Here is a 14,816-nt window from a genome sequence, read left to right as displayed (position 1 = left end):
GCAATAAACGAGGGACCGCTGTAAACATACACTGTGCTTCTGATTGCCCCAGAAGCACCAAACAGGCTCTGCTGGAAATATGTGGCCGTGCTGAATCCAACAATCTATATGTGACTTTAAGGTATAGTCAGTGTTTCACATTAAAGAGTGTGTGATGTGGTCCGAGTAACATACACGGGTGCAAAAAGGTTGCATTTATCAAACGAGCCACGCCCTGACATTTAAAGGAACAGTGTGTAAAATCTAGATATCAGCAGATCACACAGTGCAGTCAGCTGAGTTCTGTTTTCACCATCTCCTGGTTCATGTGGAAAGTCATAGCTATGGATTTAGACTTAGACATCGTACTGTTGCTTGCACAATGAAATTAGGTAGCAAGACCACAAAGATGCAAAAGTAAAGAAAATAATATACAAGTAAGAAAAGTAAGAACACTATGTACAGTATATACACGATGTTGGGTTACAGGAAGCATGGGGTGTGTTCCAGGCATCATAATGAAATATAATAAATAATAAATAAGGGCAGAATGGCTGTGGTCGTTAAGGATATGTTGAGGGATGGAAATTGCACATCTGCCGAAATATTGCACAGAACAAAATGTTGCACGAAAGAAAGACAAAGAAACATAATAAATAGCAAATAGCAGCAACAGAATGATTGTATGATTGAATGGTGGAGATCAGCTCACACTCTTAATTTGCATTCAGCTATGGATCGTCCGCTGTAGGACAAACAACTCTGGCTTGTGGTCAGCTGTCCAGAAGGATCGCATGTCTAATCTGTTGACATTAAGTACAATATAAGAAATAAATAAGGATGTTTATGCACATTTCTGTGCATTAGAGCCCTGACTTTGCTCAGGAAGAGGCTGACATTTTATCCAGATGCCAGTTACTGCTGGATGATAAAACATAGTAGTTATGACGAGTGATGGGAATAATGGCGTTACTTTTTTCAGTAACGAGTAATCTAATTATTATTCCTATCGTTACAAGGCCGTTACCGTTACTAACAAGAAAATGCGGTCGCATTACTATTTTTTAACAAAGAGATGGTTGAAGCTGTGTTCAGCTTACCGCAGCTTATATCAGCTGCACGGAAGTAGCTGTAAGTAATCTGGGCGCTGCAGCTTTAAGCAGCTGCGCGCAGACGGCAATCACTTTCTGACAGATGATCACTTTTTGGTACAACACCTGGAGCTCAGGGGTTAAACAATCACATGACCACTTTAAGATGACAAAGCAACAAGGTGATATATACCAGTGTTTTAATTGTGTTGATCGGCCACGTAAAACCAGAGTCATGATAAACAATATACACGTCTGTTTTTCCTCAATAGTTTCGTCACGTTTAACATCGAAGGACAACGCTAACAAGCACTCTCTGCTTATGAGCAAAAAAGAAACAAAACAAAAACATCCTGACATTTAGTTGTTTAGGAAGAGGGGCAAGTTTCAGGAGTGACGGTGAGAGAGAGATTCTTTAAAGTAACGCTTTAAATGGTTACTTTTCCTAGTAATTAATTACTTTTAGAATCTCGTAACTCAGTAACTTCTTTCAAGAAGTAACTATAATTAACTACCTTTTCAAAGTAACTTGCCCAACACCGGTTATGACCCTTCACATCTTGAGTCTGATGGTGCACAAATTATTCGCCTCCTCGACACGTGAATGCCTTTAAGTCCTCTTCTCTGCCTTTGTTTACTGATTCTGCTCTTTAGCCACACACATAAAACATGATTAAGGACAATCAGTTCAGCTTGTATTCAAATGACCGGGCAACATGGCGGCTTCCACAAACCAGCGCCTGCTGTAATGTATTATGGATTTATTTTAACTATCAGAATGCAGTTTGTTGGAAGCTGTAATGATGTATACACTGACTGACTACAATATCGTTTCTATTAAAGCCCCCAAACAAGATGGTTTAGTCAGCTCATGTCTCATTATTAAAAAAAATAAAGATTTTGCTTTATGTGCAATAAAAATACAAGTTTACCAATTTGGAGTTTGGATGTGATAATGGACGTGTCTGATTTGGAACATGTGTTTCACCGACAGGCTTAAACTATATTTGACAGCAGCTTCACAAGAAAAGCTTCTCATTAAAAGAAAATATATTTGGCAGCTAAAAGAAAAGAAGGGGATGCAGTGCAGCTTGTTGGAGGAACGCGCGATAATAGTGTTCTGCTAAATTTGCTGGTGATCATATCTATAATATTGATTTCTATATGTGCCGACATAAAGCAAATCTCAATAAATTTTCTTTTTCAACTTTCTTGCAATTTCCACAATCTCTACAAATAAAACCAGTGGAGACAAATAAAACCAGTGGAGACAAATAAAACCAGTGGGTGTGACTAATAAAGCCCAGAGGGAAAGAAACTCCATGTGACTGTTGCTACATATGGCAAAATGCTTCACAATGAAAGCACTATGAAGAAAAGAACTGAGACATAATAATCACTTATTTATAAACAGTTACATGACTGTAGCATCAAAGAGGGACGTGTGGGACAAGCTATGGATTCTTGTTGGTCCATGTTTATTTCGTTTGTTTACAAACTTTGGCCCTTCTAACGGTTCAGCTGCAGCTCCTCCTCACCGTCGTTTTGTTACACTTTTGTTAATTTAGTTTAGTTTTATTTAATTAATACACTCTTTGGGTCTCTGTACTCCAACATCCTCGCCACACAGCAGTGGCTTCAGTTTGCTGTGTCTTTAGTTTCTTCTTCATCAGGCCTGAAGTGAGTCTCTGTGAATTTATCTCGTGAAGCGGTAAAAGTATGTGTGTGTGTGTGTGTGTGTGTAGCTGCACGTGCAGGAGGAACAGCGAGTACAGCAGGCAGCGTGACAGTGCTCAGCCGTCCCTTTTACTGCTCCTAAAATTCTGCTAAATTCATGGCATTCCTTCTCTTTACCTGCTGAGACAACAGCCTGTCTGAATCATTTGTTCAGCTTCTATTTTTCACTTCTTACCTCAAATTATTTGAACTGGTAGCTAAAAAAAAAGTGTGTTGCTGCAGCTCTTAATCTTTCATTAATCCATCCATGCCTACAGCTCTGCTTTCATCTGTTGTCCCTGCCACACCATTAATCTTAGCTTTCCTTTCATGTTTACATCAAAAATGGACACACACACACACACACACACACACACACACACACACCCCCCCACACCCCCACACCCCCAAAGGCAGATGTACACTCCATCACATTTTGTTTACCACACACACCACCCCTCTGTCTCACCCTTTCTCATCTCCCTCAGACGAGTTGCTATCCTGCTTGTTGGACATTGGCTCCATTCGGCCTCAGTCCCATCCAGCAGCCAATCACAGGACAGCGAGGCAGACGCTGAGCTCGCCAGCCTGCTCAGCGTTCACTGGCAGCCCGCTCAGTAGCTAACCATCCCAGACTGTAGGCAGCGGTTGGCTGGGAGGAGCGCAGTGGGCGGAGCAGAAAGCTGGAAGGGCAGAGAAACGATGCAGTGAGAAACAGGCAGTCACATGATGTGGATCATAAAATATTTCACTACATTTTTAATTCACAGCGTTACATAATGACAGATGCGATTGTGATATTTCAGGTTCTTCTTTTGTTTCCAAACCACATTTTTTCATTTGTTTTCAGCGCTGGATGTTCATCCAATCATGTGAATGAAAGGCTGGATTAAAAAAATGTATTATTTTTTCAATATCAAAGTCACAGTTATTTAAGGTAGCTGTAGTATTAATGTCTGTAGCGCTTAGCTAATTCTATCTATAATCCAAAGTAATTCAAATCAAAATAATTAACTGTGACTGCAGCAGATCGCACAGGTTGGCCCGGCTGCTGAAGGTAGAATAGAATAGAATAGAATTCAACTTTATTGTCATTGCACATGCACAGGTACAGGGCAACGAAATGCAGTTTGCATCCATCCAGAAGTGCTTTAGTGGTATAGATATGTAAGTATATTACAGAAATGGGTCTATTATGGTATGTTATAATGTACACGGTATGAAGTATGTTGTGAATATTCTATAACTATAAGTATGTACAGGCTGTAGTGAGTACAAGCTATGAACAGGATATAAATATGAAAAACTATACAGAATATGAAATAAATAACTTTACAGAATCTGGGATATACAGCTATACAGAAATGGGAACTATGCAAGTTGTAAACAGTTGTATGATTAAAGATTATTGAATGTACAGAATGATTATTTACACAGAGCTATACAGTAGTGCAGTTAAGATAAGTGAGGGTGTAGATAGTTTCTACAGAGGCTATATAAAGTGCTGGTGGTTGTGAGTGGTGGTTCAGTCCATGTTATTATTGTGTTTGAGGGTACAGTTGTCCATTGTGGGTGTGTGTATGTTCAGTCCATGAGTTTAACGTGGGTCAGATGTCAGGAGGCAGAGTTCAGGAGTCTGACAGCTGTGGGGAAGAAGCTGTTCCGGTACCTGGTGGTCTTAGTCCGGAGGCTCCTGTGGTGCCTCCCAGAGGGCAGGAGGGTGAAGAGTCCATGTGATGGGTGACTGGGGTCTTTGATGATTTTCCCAGCCCTTTTCAGACACCGCTTCCTGTAGATGTCTTTTATGGCAGGAAGTGGTGCTCCGGCGATGCGCTGGGCAGTTTTCACGACCCTCTGCAACGCCTTCCGGTCCGAGGCAGAGCAGTTCCCGTACCAGACTGTTATACAGTTGGTCAGGATGCTCTCGATGGTGCAACGATAGAAGTTCACCAGGATCTCTGAGGACAGGTGGTTCTTCCTCAGGGTCCTCAAGAAGAAGAGGCGCTGGTGAGGCTTCTTGACCAGCTTGGAGCAGTTGGTCGTCCAGGTGAGATCCTCGGAGATGTGGACTCCCAGGAACTTGAAGCTGCTCACACGCTCCACAGCCGTCCCCTTAATGTGGATGGGTGGATGTGGGTCAGCATTCCTCCTGTAGTCCACGATGAGCTCCTTGGTCTTCTCGGTGTTAAGCAGCAGGTTGTTTCTGTCGCACCACTCAGCCAGACGATCCACCTCCTCCCTGTAGGCGGCCTCATCATTGTCACTGATGAGGCCAATCACCGTGGTGTCATCTGCAAACTTAATGATGGTGTTGGAACCATCAGCAGGTCTGCAGTCGTGGGTGAAGAGGGAGTAGAGGAAAGGGCTCATCACACAGCCTTGTGGTACACCGGTGTTCATTGTGATGGTAGATGAGCAGCGGTTATCCAGCCGGACATGTTGGGGGCGGTTGGTCAGGAAGTCCAGTAACCATTTGCAGATTAGGGAACTGATGCCCAGGTCTGTCAGTTTCCTGATGAGTTGTGAGGGGTGGATTGTATTGAATGCTGAACTGAAGTCTATAAACAGCATTCTGGCGTAGGTGTTGTTGTTGTCCAGGTGTGAGAGGACAGAGTGCAGTGCGATGGAGACTGCATCCTCTGTGCTCCTGTTCTGGCGGTATGCGAATTGGTGGGGGTCCAGGGTGGGGGGGAGACAGGATTTGAAGTGTGCTAGGACTGCAAGGTCTGCAAATAACTGACATCTACATTAATAAACATAGACAGAGGCAGCAAGCTGTAATCAGTCTGAGCCGATGAGCACAGCACGTCTAAGACGAGTGGCTCAAACCTTTGTATCATGCTTATATTCCCATATGAACGCAAGCTTGCCGTGTGCCCACATTTAATGCCAGCTTGTGTATGCAGACAGCGATAGATTTGAATCCGATTTGCAATTTTCACACAGATTCCCACAAAGCGTTGTGTTAGATTTACACATTTTTACCCCTTGAATCAGGAAAGTCAAAATCAAATCAAATCAAATCACTTTTATTGTCACATCACATGTGCAGGCACACTGGCACAGCACATGCGAGTGAAATTCTTGTGTGCGAGCCCCACAAGCAACAGAGATGTGCAAACACAACAACACAAACGAGCAAAATACAAGAATGGCCAACCTGAAACTAATAAATATATGTACAATATATAATAGTGTATGCATTTTTGTGTGTGCGTGTGTGTGTGTGTGTGTGTGTGTGTGTGTGTGTGTGTGTGTGTGTGTGTGTGTGTATACACATTTTTACAAATTAAATAGTAAAAAATAAAAATAAAAAAATAAAAAATAATAATAATAATAATAAAATATATAAAATATACAGAGTTGAATATGTGCAGAACAAGTGGCAACAAGTCTGAGAAGAAATGAGGATAAAATGTGATTTTTGGCAGGACACACACACAAGCATGCGAGACTGTGGGAGGAAAGTATCCCGAGAGAACTCGGGCAGTCACATGCAAACTGCAGCTCCACGCAGAAAGGCCCGGCCTGTGGATTCAAACCCAGACACTCGCTGCGGTGAGGCGACACTGCTAACCTCTACGCCGCACAAAAATACTTATAATAAGAATTCTTTTTCCCATAGTATTATTATGATTATTATTATTATGTAACAACAATAATCTTCCCGTGAACAGGCTTCCGATGTAACGTTTGACTTTATTGATCAGGCCCTCCGACCCAGTTTGTGCTTTAATTGCTTCGTCACATTTTCAGGGGTGGTTTCATGATGGCTTCTCTTGACTCCTGTCACGTCTGTTTTTTGTAACTCAAATTCCAGGATGTGTATAAAAAAAATTAAAAAAAACAAAACAGAACACTGGTGAAAACTTTGCAGACCTCCACACCTGCATCGACTCGTGTGACAAAACGAGGTTTCAGGACAGTTACGAATGCGTCCTCACTGTTGCCGCCTTCACAGTCGAGTCCTGCCTCGACTGTGAAGGCGGCAACAGGTACTGCATCACTGGTTTTGGCGTACGTCGTAGCATGGGCGCAAGAGTCGAGTGAATGATGATGTAAAGGGTACTTGGTTCCAGAACAATGATGTAATGGGACCACTGGCCAACGGGGGAGCTAGGAGGGAGGGGCAGTGGTACTTGGGGAGGGTGCAGATTACTGCGGCCTAATCTGAAAACGTTCTGAGGCCGACTTCAGACTTCAGGGATTGTTTGCTCTTATAAAAACAACATCTGTGTTCTCACTACTATGTTAACGGCAGAAATCCTGCTTCTATTAGAGGAAACCGACTCCAGCCAAATCTAATTTACTACAAGCTACTTACAAGTCCTCTGAAAGGACCGAAGGCTAAATTGCCCCCTCACACAGCTACATTTAAACCCTGTTGAGCAAGAGCAGCAAACGAAACTTTCTCTACTTGTCTGCAGTTTTTACACTTTTTATCAGACTTCTTATGTACACCATAAAGTGTGCAATTAAAACGCTGTGTGCGATCCTTGTTATAGCTTGTTAAAATCCTCACACCTAAAAGACAGATCTGGATAATACAGATTTACAGTTTGTGGATCTCAGGCAGGATAAGAAAGGCTTTCATGCTCTGAACACATCAAATATCAACAACTGTTATTTCAGCAGCAATGCAGCAATTCAATGTTGTAAACATAAACTTGGTAATATTCTCAAATATGGTTGGTTTGCAGAAACCTAACAGCCATTTCATACATGTAACTTGCTTTACAGCAACACTGGTCCAGGGTTCAAATCCCTCGGCCGACCGGGGCCAGTCTGGTCTGTGTGGGGTCTCTCTGGGCACCTCGGCTGCCCCCACAGCCCAAAGATATATATGTTAGGTTTGCTGGAGAGTCTAAATTTTGCCATGTGTGAATCACTGCGAGCATGAATGAATAGGTCTCTTTGTGAGCTCTGTGACAGACTGGCACGCTGTCCAGGGCGTACCCAGCCCCAAACGACCCTGAACTGGATAAGTGGATCCATCACATACTCCCATATCAGAGTCTGAAACCAGTTAAGCATAAGTGAGCAACTGTGAGCATGTGGATTCCCCCAGGCATAAGTGTTGAATCCGATGCTATACGCCCTCTTCACATATGACTGGGTGACTTCCCAGACCAGACTTCCCTTTATACACTCAGCAGATGACACTACAGTCATTGTGCTGATCGCTGACGGCGAGGTGATAGAAAACACAAGAGCAGTGGCAGGAGTGGTGTCAGCAAAATGATCTCTCCCTAAATGCAGGTAAGACCAGAGGAGGACACAGCAGCATACTTCAACATTCATAGATGAAAACTGTTAAAATAATCAGGATCTCACCAGATTTCACAACACCAAAGAGCTGTGAAGAAATCACAGCCATCTCACCTTCAAGTCAAATCAACCACAGCAACCTCAGATTTGACATGTCGACTAAAATCCTCGACAACTTTCACAGATTCACAGTTCACAGCATCATCAGGCTCTCAATTAGTCTGCAGTTCAGGTTCACAAGGTCAGGTCTGTACAACTCATTTCTACGTTTTTGTTGCTAAAATGAGAAAGGTGTGAGGGGACGAGCAAAATGTTTTATCGTGCATTTGAAAAAACAAACAAACTACAACGGAGCCTTTCATAACGTTTTGGTCTCATGATGTCTGATGATGCCGTGAGCACTTCTATTGATGTCTATGGACAACCCTGCATTTTCTAAGATGATGCTAAAGTTGGAGCCGGTGCATTGTAATGTGTACTGAAAGCATCCAAGTGAAGAACAGGAAGCAGAGCCTTCAGCTGTCGAACCGACTCGATTCAGGAAACTTAAGACTTCAAACTTTCCTTTTTGACAAACTCAGTCGTGCACCATGTGATCAGGAACCATCAGGAACCAGGCTCCTGGGACCGCTGCTCCACTCCCGTCTTTACACTCCCTTTGTGTTTACAGGACTGTACTGCATGAGCCATGTTCTTCCAAAGTCTCACAAAAACAATGCCCTCTCAGTTTTATTCATTATTAACTGAGTCATGTTTCAGCAGCTGCAGGGTTCAGCACGGATTAGTATGTCAACACTGTGGACACTTGCCAGGGATTAAAATATTACCGTCTGCTAATAGTTTGGTGCTACAGTCATGATCCTTTTGGACAGTGACTGTTCCTTTCAAAGCTGGCCGCTCACTGAGGCTTTTGAACTCAACTATAATAGAATAGAATAGAATAGAATTCAACTTTATTGTCATTGCACATGCACAGGTACAGGGCAACGAAATGCAGTTTGCATCCATTCGGAAGTGCTTTAGTGATATAGATATATTACAATATATATTAGCAATAATATAGATATGTAAGTATACTACAGAAATGGGTCTATTATGGTATGTTATAATGTACACGGTATGAAGTATGTTGTGAATATTCTATAACTATAAGTATGTACAGGCTGTAGTGAGTACAAGCTATGTACAGGATATGAACAGGATATAAATATGAAAAACTATACAGAATATGAAATAAATAACTTTACAGAATCTGAGATATACAGCTATACAGAAATGGGAACTATGCAAGTTGTAAACAGTTGTAGGATTAAAGATTATCGAATGTACAGAATGATTATTTACACAGAGCTATACAGAAGCTATACAGAGCTATACAGAAAACTAGAATACACCTTTAATCCAGCTGATTATACAGACACACGTAACTATGTATGACTACAACCACAAACCCCTCACAGCCCACCATCCGTCAGTGCATGCTTACAGTATTACTGTGTGGGGAGCAGAAGGGCCAGATGAGGGCACCAGAGTCACTGCAGCACTGCTGTTCTGGTTGTGTAACCTGAGCTGACCTGCGTCCGGCACAGAGACTCTGTGTTGTCACATGCAGCAAGTCTAATGAGAACTTCTGAAGTGTGACTTTAAAGATTGAGTTAGATGTGAAGAAAACCGAGAGGTCTGAATACACACTCATGAATTGATGCCTAAATTCATCACAGTGTTAGAGCTCAGACCCTTAAAATGCTAAACAATCACGTTTTAATGACACAGGGGTTATATGGATTTTGATAAGATTGTAAACAAACCTTAATAGAACTGCATTAAAAAGAAATGAGCGACAATTTTCCCTCTTTTTAATTGGAAAATAACACAGAGATCGTCTGTGAAGGTTCTCAGTCAGCCAGCTCATGGTAATCTCAGCAGGCTGGAAAGAAGAAGGGCTGGAAGCTTCCTGAAGACCTTCTGAAGCTTCTTGGATGAGAGGTGAACGTCTTCATGAAACTTTCCATTCGCTTTTCTTTCCAAGCTCCTTAGACTGACTTCAAGAACAGTTATTGTCATGATTAGAATCTGTTTAAGAATTCACTAAAGAATTTATTTTTTCTACTCCAGATTAATATCAGAAGGTAACAGTTTGCTCAGACTCGTTTCTTCAAAAGTCTCTGATCAATCGAACAACAATCCAAAAGCAAAACTTGCAATAAAGAGAAAATAGTCCACTGTAGATCAGTGCGTCATATAAAAGCACCATCAAAATTATTTAACTTCACTGATTTGTCCATCACACAGGCCTAGAAACCAATTCACAACTGCTGAGCAACCACTGGGGGGGGGGGGGGGGGGGGGGGGGGGTCATTTCTGTGAGGGCACAAATATAACAGGAACAGAAGAGATTATTACCTGATCTGCAGCTTTTCATTATTGGAATCAATATAAGCAGTAAAACTTTGAGATTTGGTAGTCAAAGGAGCTTGCAAAGAAAAGCGTCTGGACTTCTTTTCTTTGCAAGCTCCTTTGACTACGATGACCTGGATGACTGAGAACCTTCACAGACATACTGCCGTACATTTTGGGAGGAACACCCTTCAACTGGTGCGGGAGTATGAAAGGGAATCAAGGAAACTAGCGTCTATCTCCGTTTCAACCTAAGATGTGGACAAAGCAGAGTTGTTCCTAAGAGCCTGCGCCTTGGATCCACTGTCAGGGGATACAGAGCAGACTTGATTCTACAGAGAGGACAAAATCACCTTTGAAGTGAAAGGATAAGACAGGTCCATTTCACTATGGATGCCCTCCAGATCAAGATCAGCCAGACTCTGGCTGGAAACCCTTCTACCCTCTCCAATCTTAGAAGAGGTTTACAAGTTTGTGGACAAGGCTCAGCGGGCCCAACACTCTAAAGAAAATTAAAGAAGTCCAGACGCTTTTCTTTGCAAGCTCCTTTGACTACGATGACCTGGATGACTGAGAACCTTCACAGACATTTTGAGATTTGGTCTCTTTTTAGTTTCTGCTTAATTTCAAAACCGGTTCCATACTAAGTAACTGGTTATATACATGTCTTCATCATCATGATGAAATATCACTAACATTCCTAAATATTTACATGAACATGTCGGCATCTGTCCGTCTCAGTGATTCTATGTGAACAGATTTGAATATTGCTGCCTGAGCACCTTCACTTCTTCAAATATGACACTAGGTGGCATCAGAGTGTGAGAAATCTATAGATGCGATGTCCTTTTGACCCAACAGTCCAAATACTGTAACCACACACACACACACACACACACACACACACACACACACACACACACACACACACACTTACACACACACTTTAGTCCCCAGGAGAATTCAAAGACTTTTAAAGCTGTAATATCTCCAGAGAGTGGAATGGAGCAATGAAACATTAATTACATTTACAGACAAAAAACATTTGCAAAGCATCATCTGCATGTTATAAATTATTTATCGGTTCAGTGAATCAAAGCAACAACAACAGTAAACGTTTATGTTGTGTCATGATTTCACTGTAAGCTCTTATGAATTATTGCACTTTTTATCATGTAGGACTAGATCAACATCTTCTCTTCATGTATAAATCCATACAAACTGGTGACCTGCACAGAGAGAATTTCACCCTGCTTTGCCTCGTCTGATCATTGTTATTGATAAGATTAAAAAAAAATTTTTTAGCCAAGCGCTTAGAAATTCATCTACAACACAGATACTTTATAAAATATATGGACACGATATCTTTAAAATGATTTAACACAAACATACTATTCAAATTCCAGCATTTCCAACTGGCAGACGTGATTTCAACTTCATTTACGTCACATTAAAATCGCTTTTTAAAGAAAACATTTTGTTAAGTGCAGAGAAATAACCATCAGTTACAGTAATGGCAAATATGCATTTAACTTAAAGCCATAAAATCAGACATGTAGTCTGGAAGGCTTCCTCACATTAGAAGGAGGGAAAAAAAAAAATCAAAGAGTTTTGACAGTTTTGTGAACATGTACGTTTGTGTATGTGTGTGACTTTGCTTGCACATGAGTGATTCTGTGTGTTCGAGCCTTTAACGAGCTTGTGGTGGTGGCGGCAGTGAAGAAATGTGAGCACACCAGCGTTCTCCGACGCTCGCCCTGTGCTTTGATGCAAAATACCTGCAGCAGAAGACAGATGTTCCACCATGACAGATGTTAATGATTAATGTTATTAATAATTTTTTGTATATTCACATTTTATATTTATCTAAATGTGCAAAATTATGTTGCAAAAAGCCTATTTTAATGTATGCATAACCTAATGTCACTTCCGGAGGCTTGCTGTAACAAAAGGCGTTGGTTGGGAGGCATCTGAGAACTGTAAACACGTCATTCATTAAGAACCAGTTTGACACTGTTTCAGTTTTGGGACACGGTGCGTTAGAAAATGGACACACTGTCCTCATGAAGGGTCAGCAACAATACTCAGGTAGACTCACTATTGTTGGTACTAAAGGACCCAAAGTGTGCTAACACCATTACACAACCATCAGTCTGGACCACTGATACAAGGCTGCATAGATTCATGCTGTGACTTCTAACTCTACCGTCTCAATGTCATAGAAAAATTGAGACTTGTTATAGCAGTCAACATTTTTACAATCTTTCCATCATTTCACTTTCATGACCTTATGTGAATTGCAGCTTCAGTCTCCCATTCTTAGCTGAAGGGAGTGGACCCCAGTGTGGTCTTCTGCTGCTGTAGCTCGTCTACTTTAAGGTTTGACGTGCTGTACATTCAAAGAGTCTCCTCTGTATACTGTGGATGTAATGAATGGTAATTTAAGTTACTGTAAACATTCATATCGACATAGCGGATTAGCCATTCTGCCCTCGGATCTATAGGGTGTTATCACCCAGAGAACTGCTGCTCGTTGACTATTACAGACCTCAGGTCAGACCGGCTCGTCTGACAGCAACAACCATGACACATTCAAAGTCACTTAAATCTCTCATTTGATGCTCAGTTTGAACTTCAGCAGATCATCCTGACCATGTTTACATGCCTAACTACACTGAGATGTTTGTGATCACTGGTTAGATGTTTGTCCTAACAATTAGTCAAATATAATAAATCTAATATAAACACATACTATTTTTACAGTTAAAAAGAAAAAAGTATTTCTTATGATGCTCATTGAATGTGTCTTTTAAAAATAATTCTTATTCATTAATATTATTTGAATTGCATTGTTGTTACTAAAACGAAAGAAGTCAAAGGAGCTTGCAAAGAAAAGCGTCTGGACTTCTTTAAGTTAAATGGTAAATGGCCTGTATTTATATAGCGCTTTACTAGTCCCTAAGGACCCCAAAGCGCTTTACATATCCAGTCATCCACCCATTCACGCACACATTCATACACTGGTGATGGCAGCTACATTGTAGCCACAGCCACCCTGGGGCGCACTGACCGAGGCGAGGCTGCCGGACACTGGCGCCACCGGGCCCTCTGACCACCACCAGTAGGCAACGGGTGAAGTGTCTTGCCCAAGGACACAACGACCGAGACTGTCCAAGCCGGGGCTCAAACCGGCAACCTTCCGATTACAAGGCGACCTCCCAACTCTTGAGCCACGACCGCCCCAAGTTGCTTGAAGACGTTTCACCTCTCATCCGAGAAGCTTCTTCAGTTCTAAGGTCAAATGGTGGAGAGTCCCAGATATAAACCTAGTGGGAGTTTCCCCCCACAGAGGGACAAAAGGACCCCCTGATGATCCTCTAATCGCCTGAGCCAAGGTGTGAAATTGGGCGTGGGTCCCAATCAGCCAGAGTTTCGGGTGTGTTCATTGTGAAACCTGGCCCCACCTTATCATGCGAATTCCTGAGATCAGATGGCCCAGGATGTGAGTGGGCGTTAAGGCATCTGGGAAGGGATCTCAAAACTGGATTATAGATGGCAGAGTTGGTGTCGTAAACCACCACCTCTGTTCAAAGATGGTCGCTCACAGTGGACATAGATGGCTTCTTTCACTCCTCTTTCAAACCATCTGTCCTCTCTGTCCGAAATGTGAACATTGGCATCCTCGAAAGAGTGTCCTTTATCTTTAAGATGCAGATGGACTGCTGAGTCCATCTGCAGATGGCCCACATCCTGGGCCATCTGACCTCAGGAATTCGCATGATAAGGTGGGGCCAGGTTTCACAATGAACACACCCGAAACTCTGGCTGATTGGGTCCCACTCCCAATTTCACACCTTGGCTCAAGCGATTAGAGGATCATCAGGGGGTCCTTTTGTCCCTCTGTGGGGGGTCACTCCCACTAGGTTTATATCTGGGACTCTCCACCATTTGACCTTAGAACTGAAGAAGCTTCTCGGATGAGAGGTGAAACGTCTTCAAGCAACTTAAAGAAGTCCAGACGCTTTTCTTTGCAAGCTCCTTTGACTACAATGACCTGGATGACTGAGAACCTTCACAGACATATAACGAAAGAAGTTTCAGTTAGCGACTTATTTGTGTAAAACCCCTGTCAAACCTGCTCGACCACGTTACGATGAATGTTTTGTGCATTGACTACAGACGTATACATGCTTACACTCAGCTGTCAGTCTAACTAGGCCAGAGGTCGGCAACCTGTGGCTCGCATCAAAACGTCGTTAGCTTTGTAGGTATAAGTGAAACCAAAACTAATGTGCACACTAAAAATTGTGTTTATGGACATGTGGATCAGATGTATATTTAAATACACTAAACAAGTTGGAGGTA

The 14,816-nt window shown here is 42.1% G+C and overlaps 1 protein-coding gene across 3 annotated transcripts in view; it reads right to left on the bottom strand.

Moving 5' to 3' along the window:
* The window catches only part of LOC308410886 (thyroid hormone receptor alpha), a 116,513-nt gene that overhangs the window by 46,984 nt on the left and 54,713 nt on the right, over positions 1-14,816 (bottom strand). For all 3 annotated transcript variants that reach the window (XM_080904544.1, XM_080904545.1, XM_080904546.1), the window contains exon 4: positions 3,256-3,469. In XM_080904544.1, coding sequence (XP_080760670.1) covers positions 3,256-3,311 — 56 coding nt within the window. In that variant the 5' untranslated portion in view covers positions 3,312-3,469. The remainder of the gene's footprint in view (positions 1-3,255; positions 3,470-14,816) is intronic.

This window comes from Rhamphochromis sp. 'chilingali' (genome assembly GCF_963969265.1).
Source record: "Rhamphochromis sp. 'chilingali' genome assembly, chromosome: 15".
NCBI lineage: Eukaryota > Metazoa > Chordata > Actinopteri > Cichliformes > Cichlidae > Rhamphochromis > Rhamphochromis sp. 'chilingali'.
Note: the sequence above shows the minus strand (reverse complement) of the source record. Positions and strands in the feature narration are given on the sequence as shown.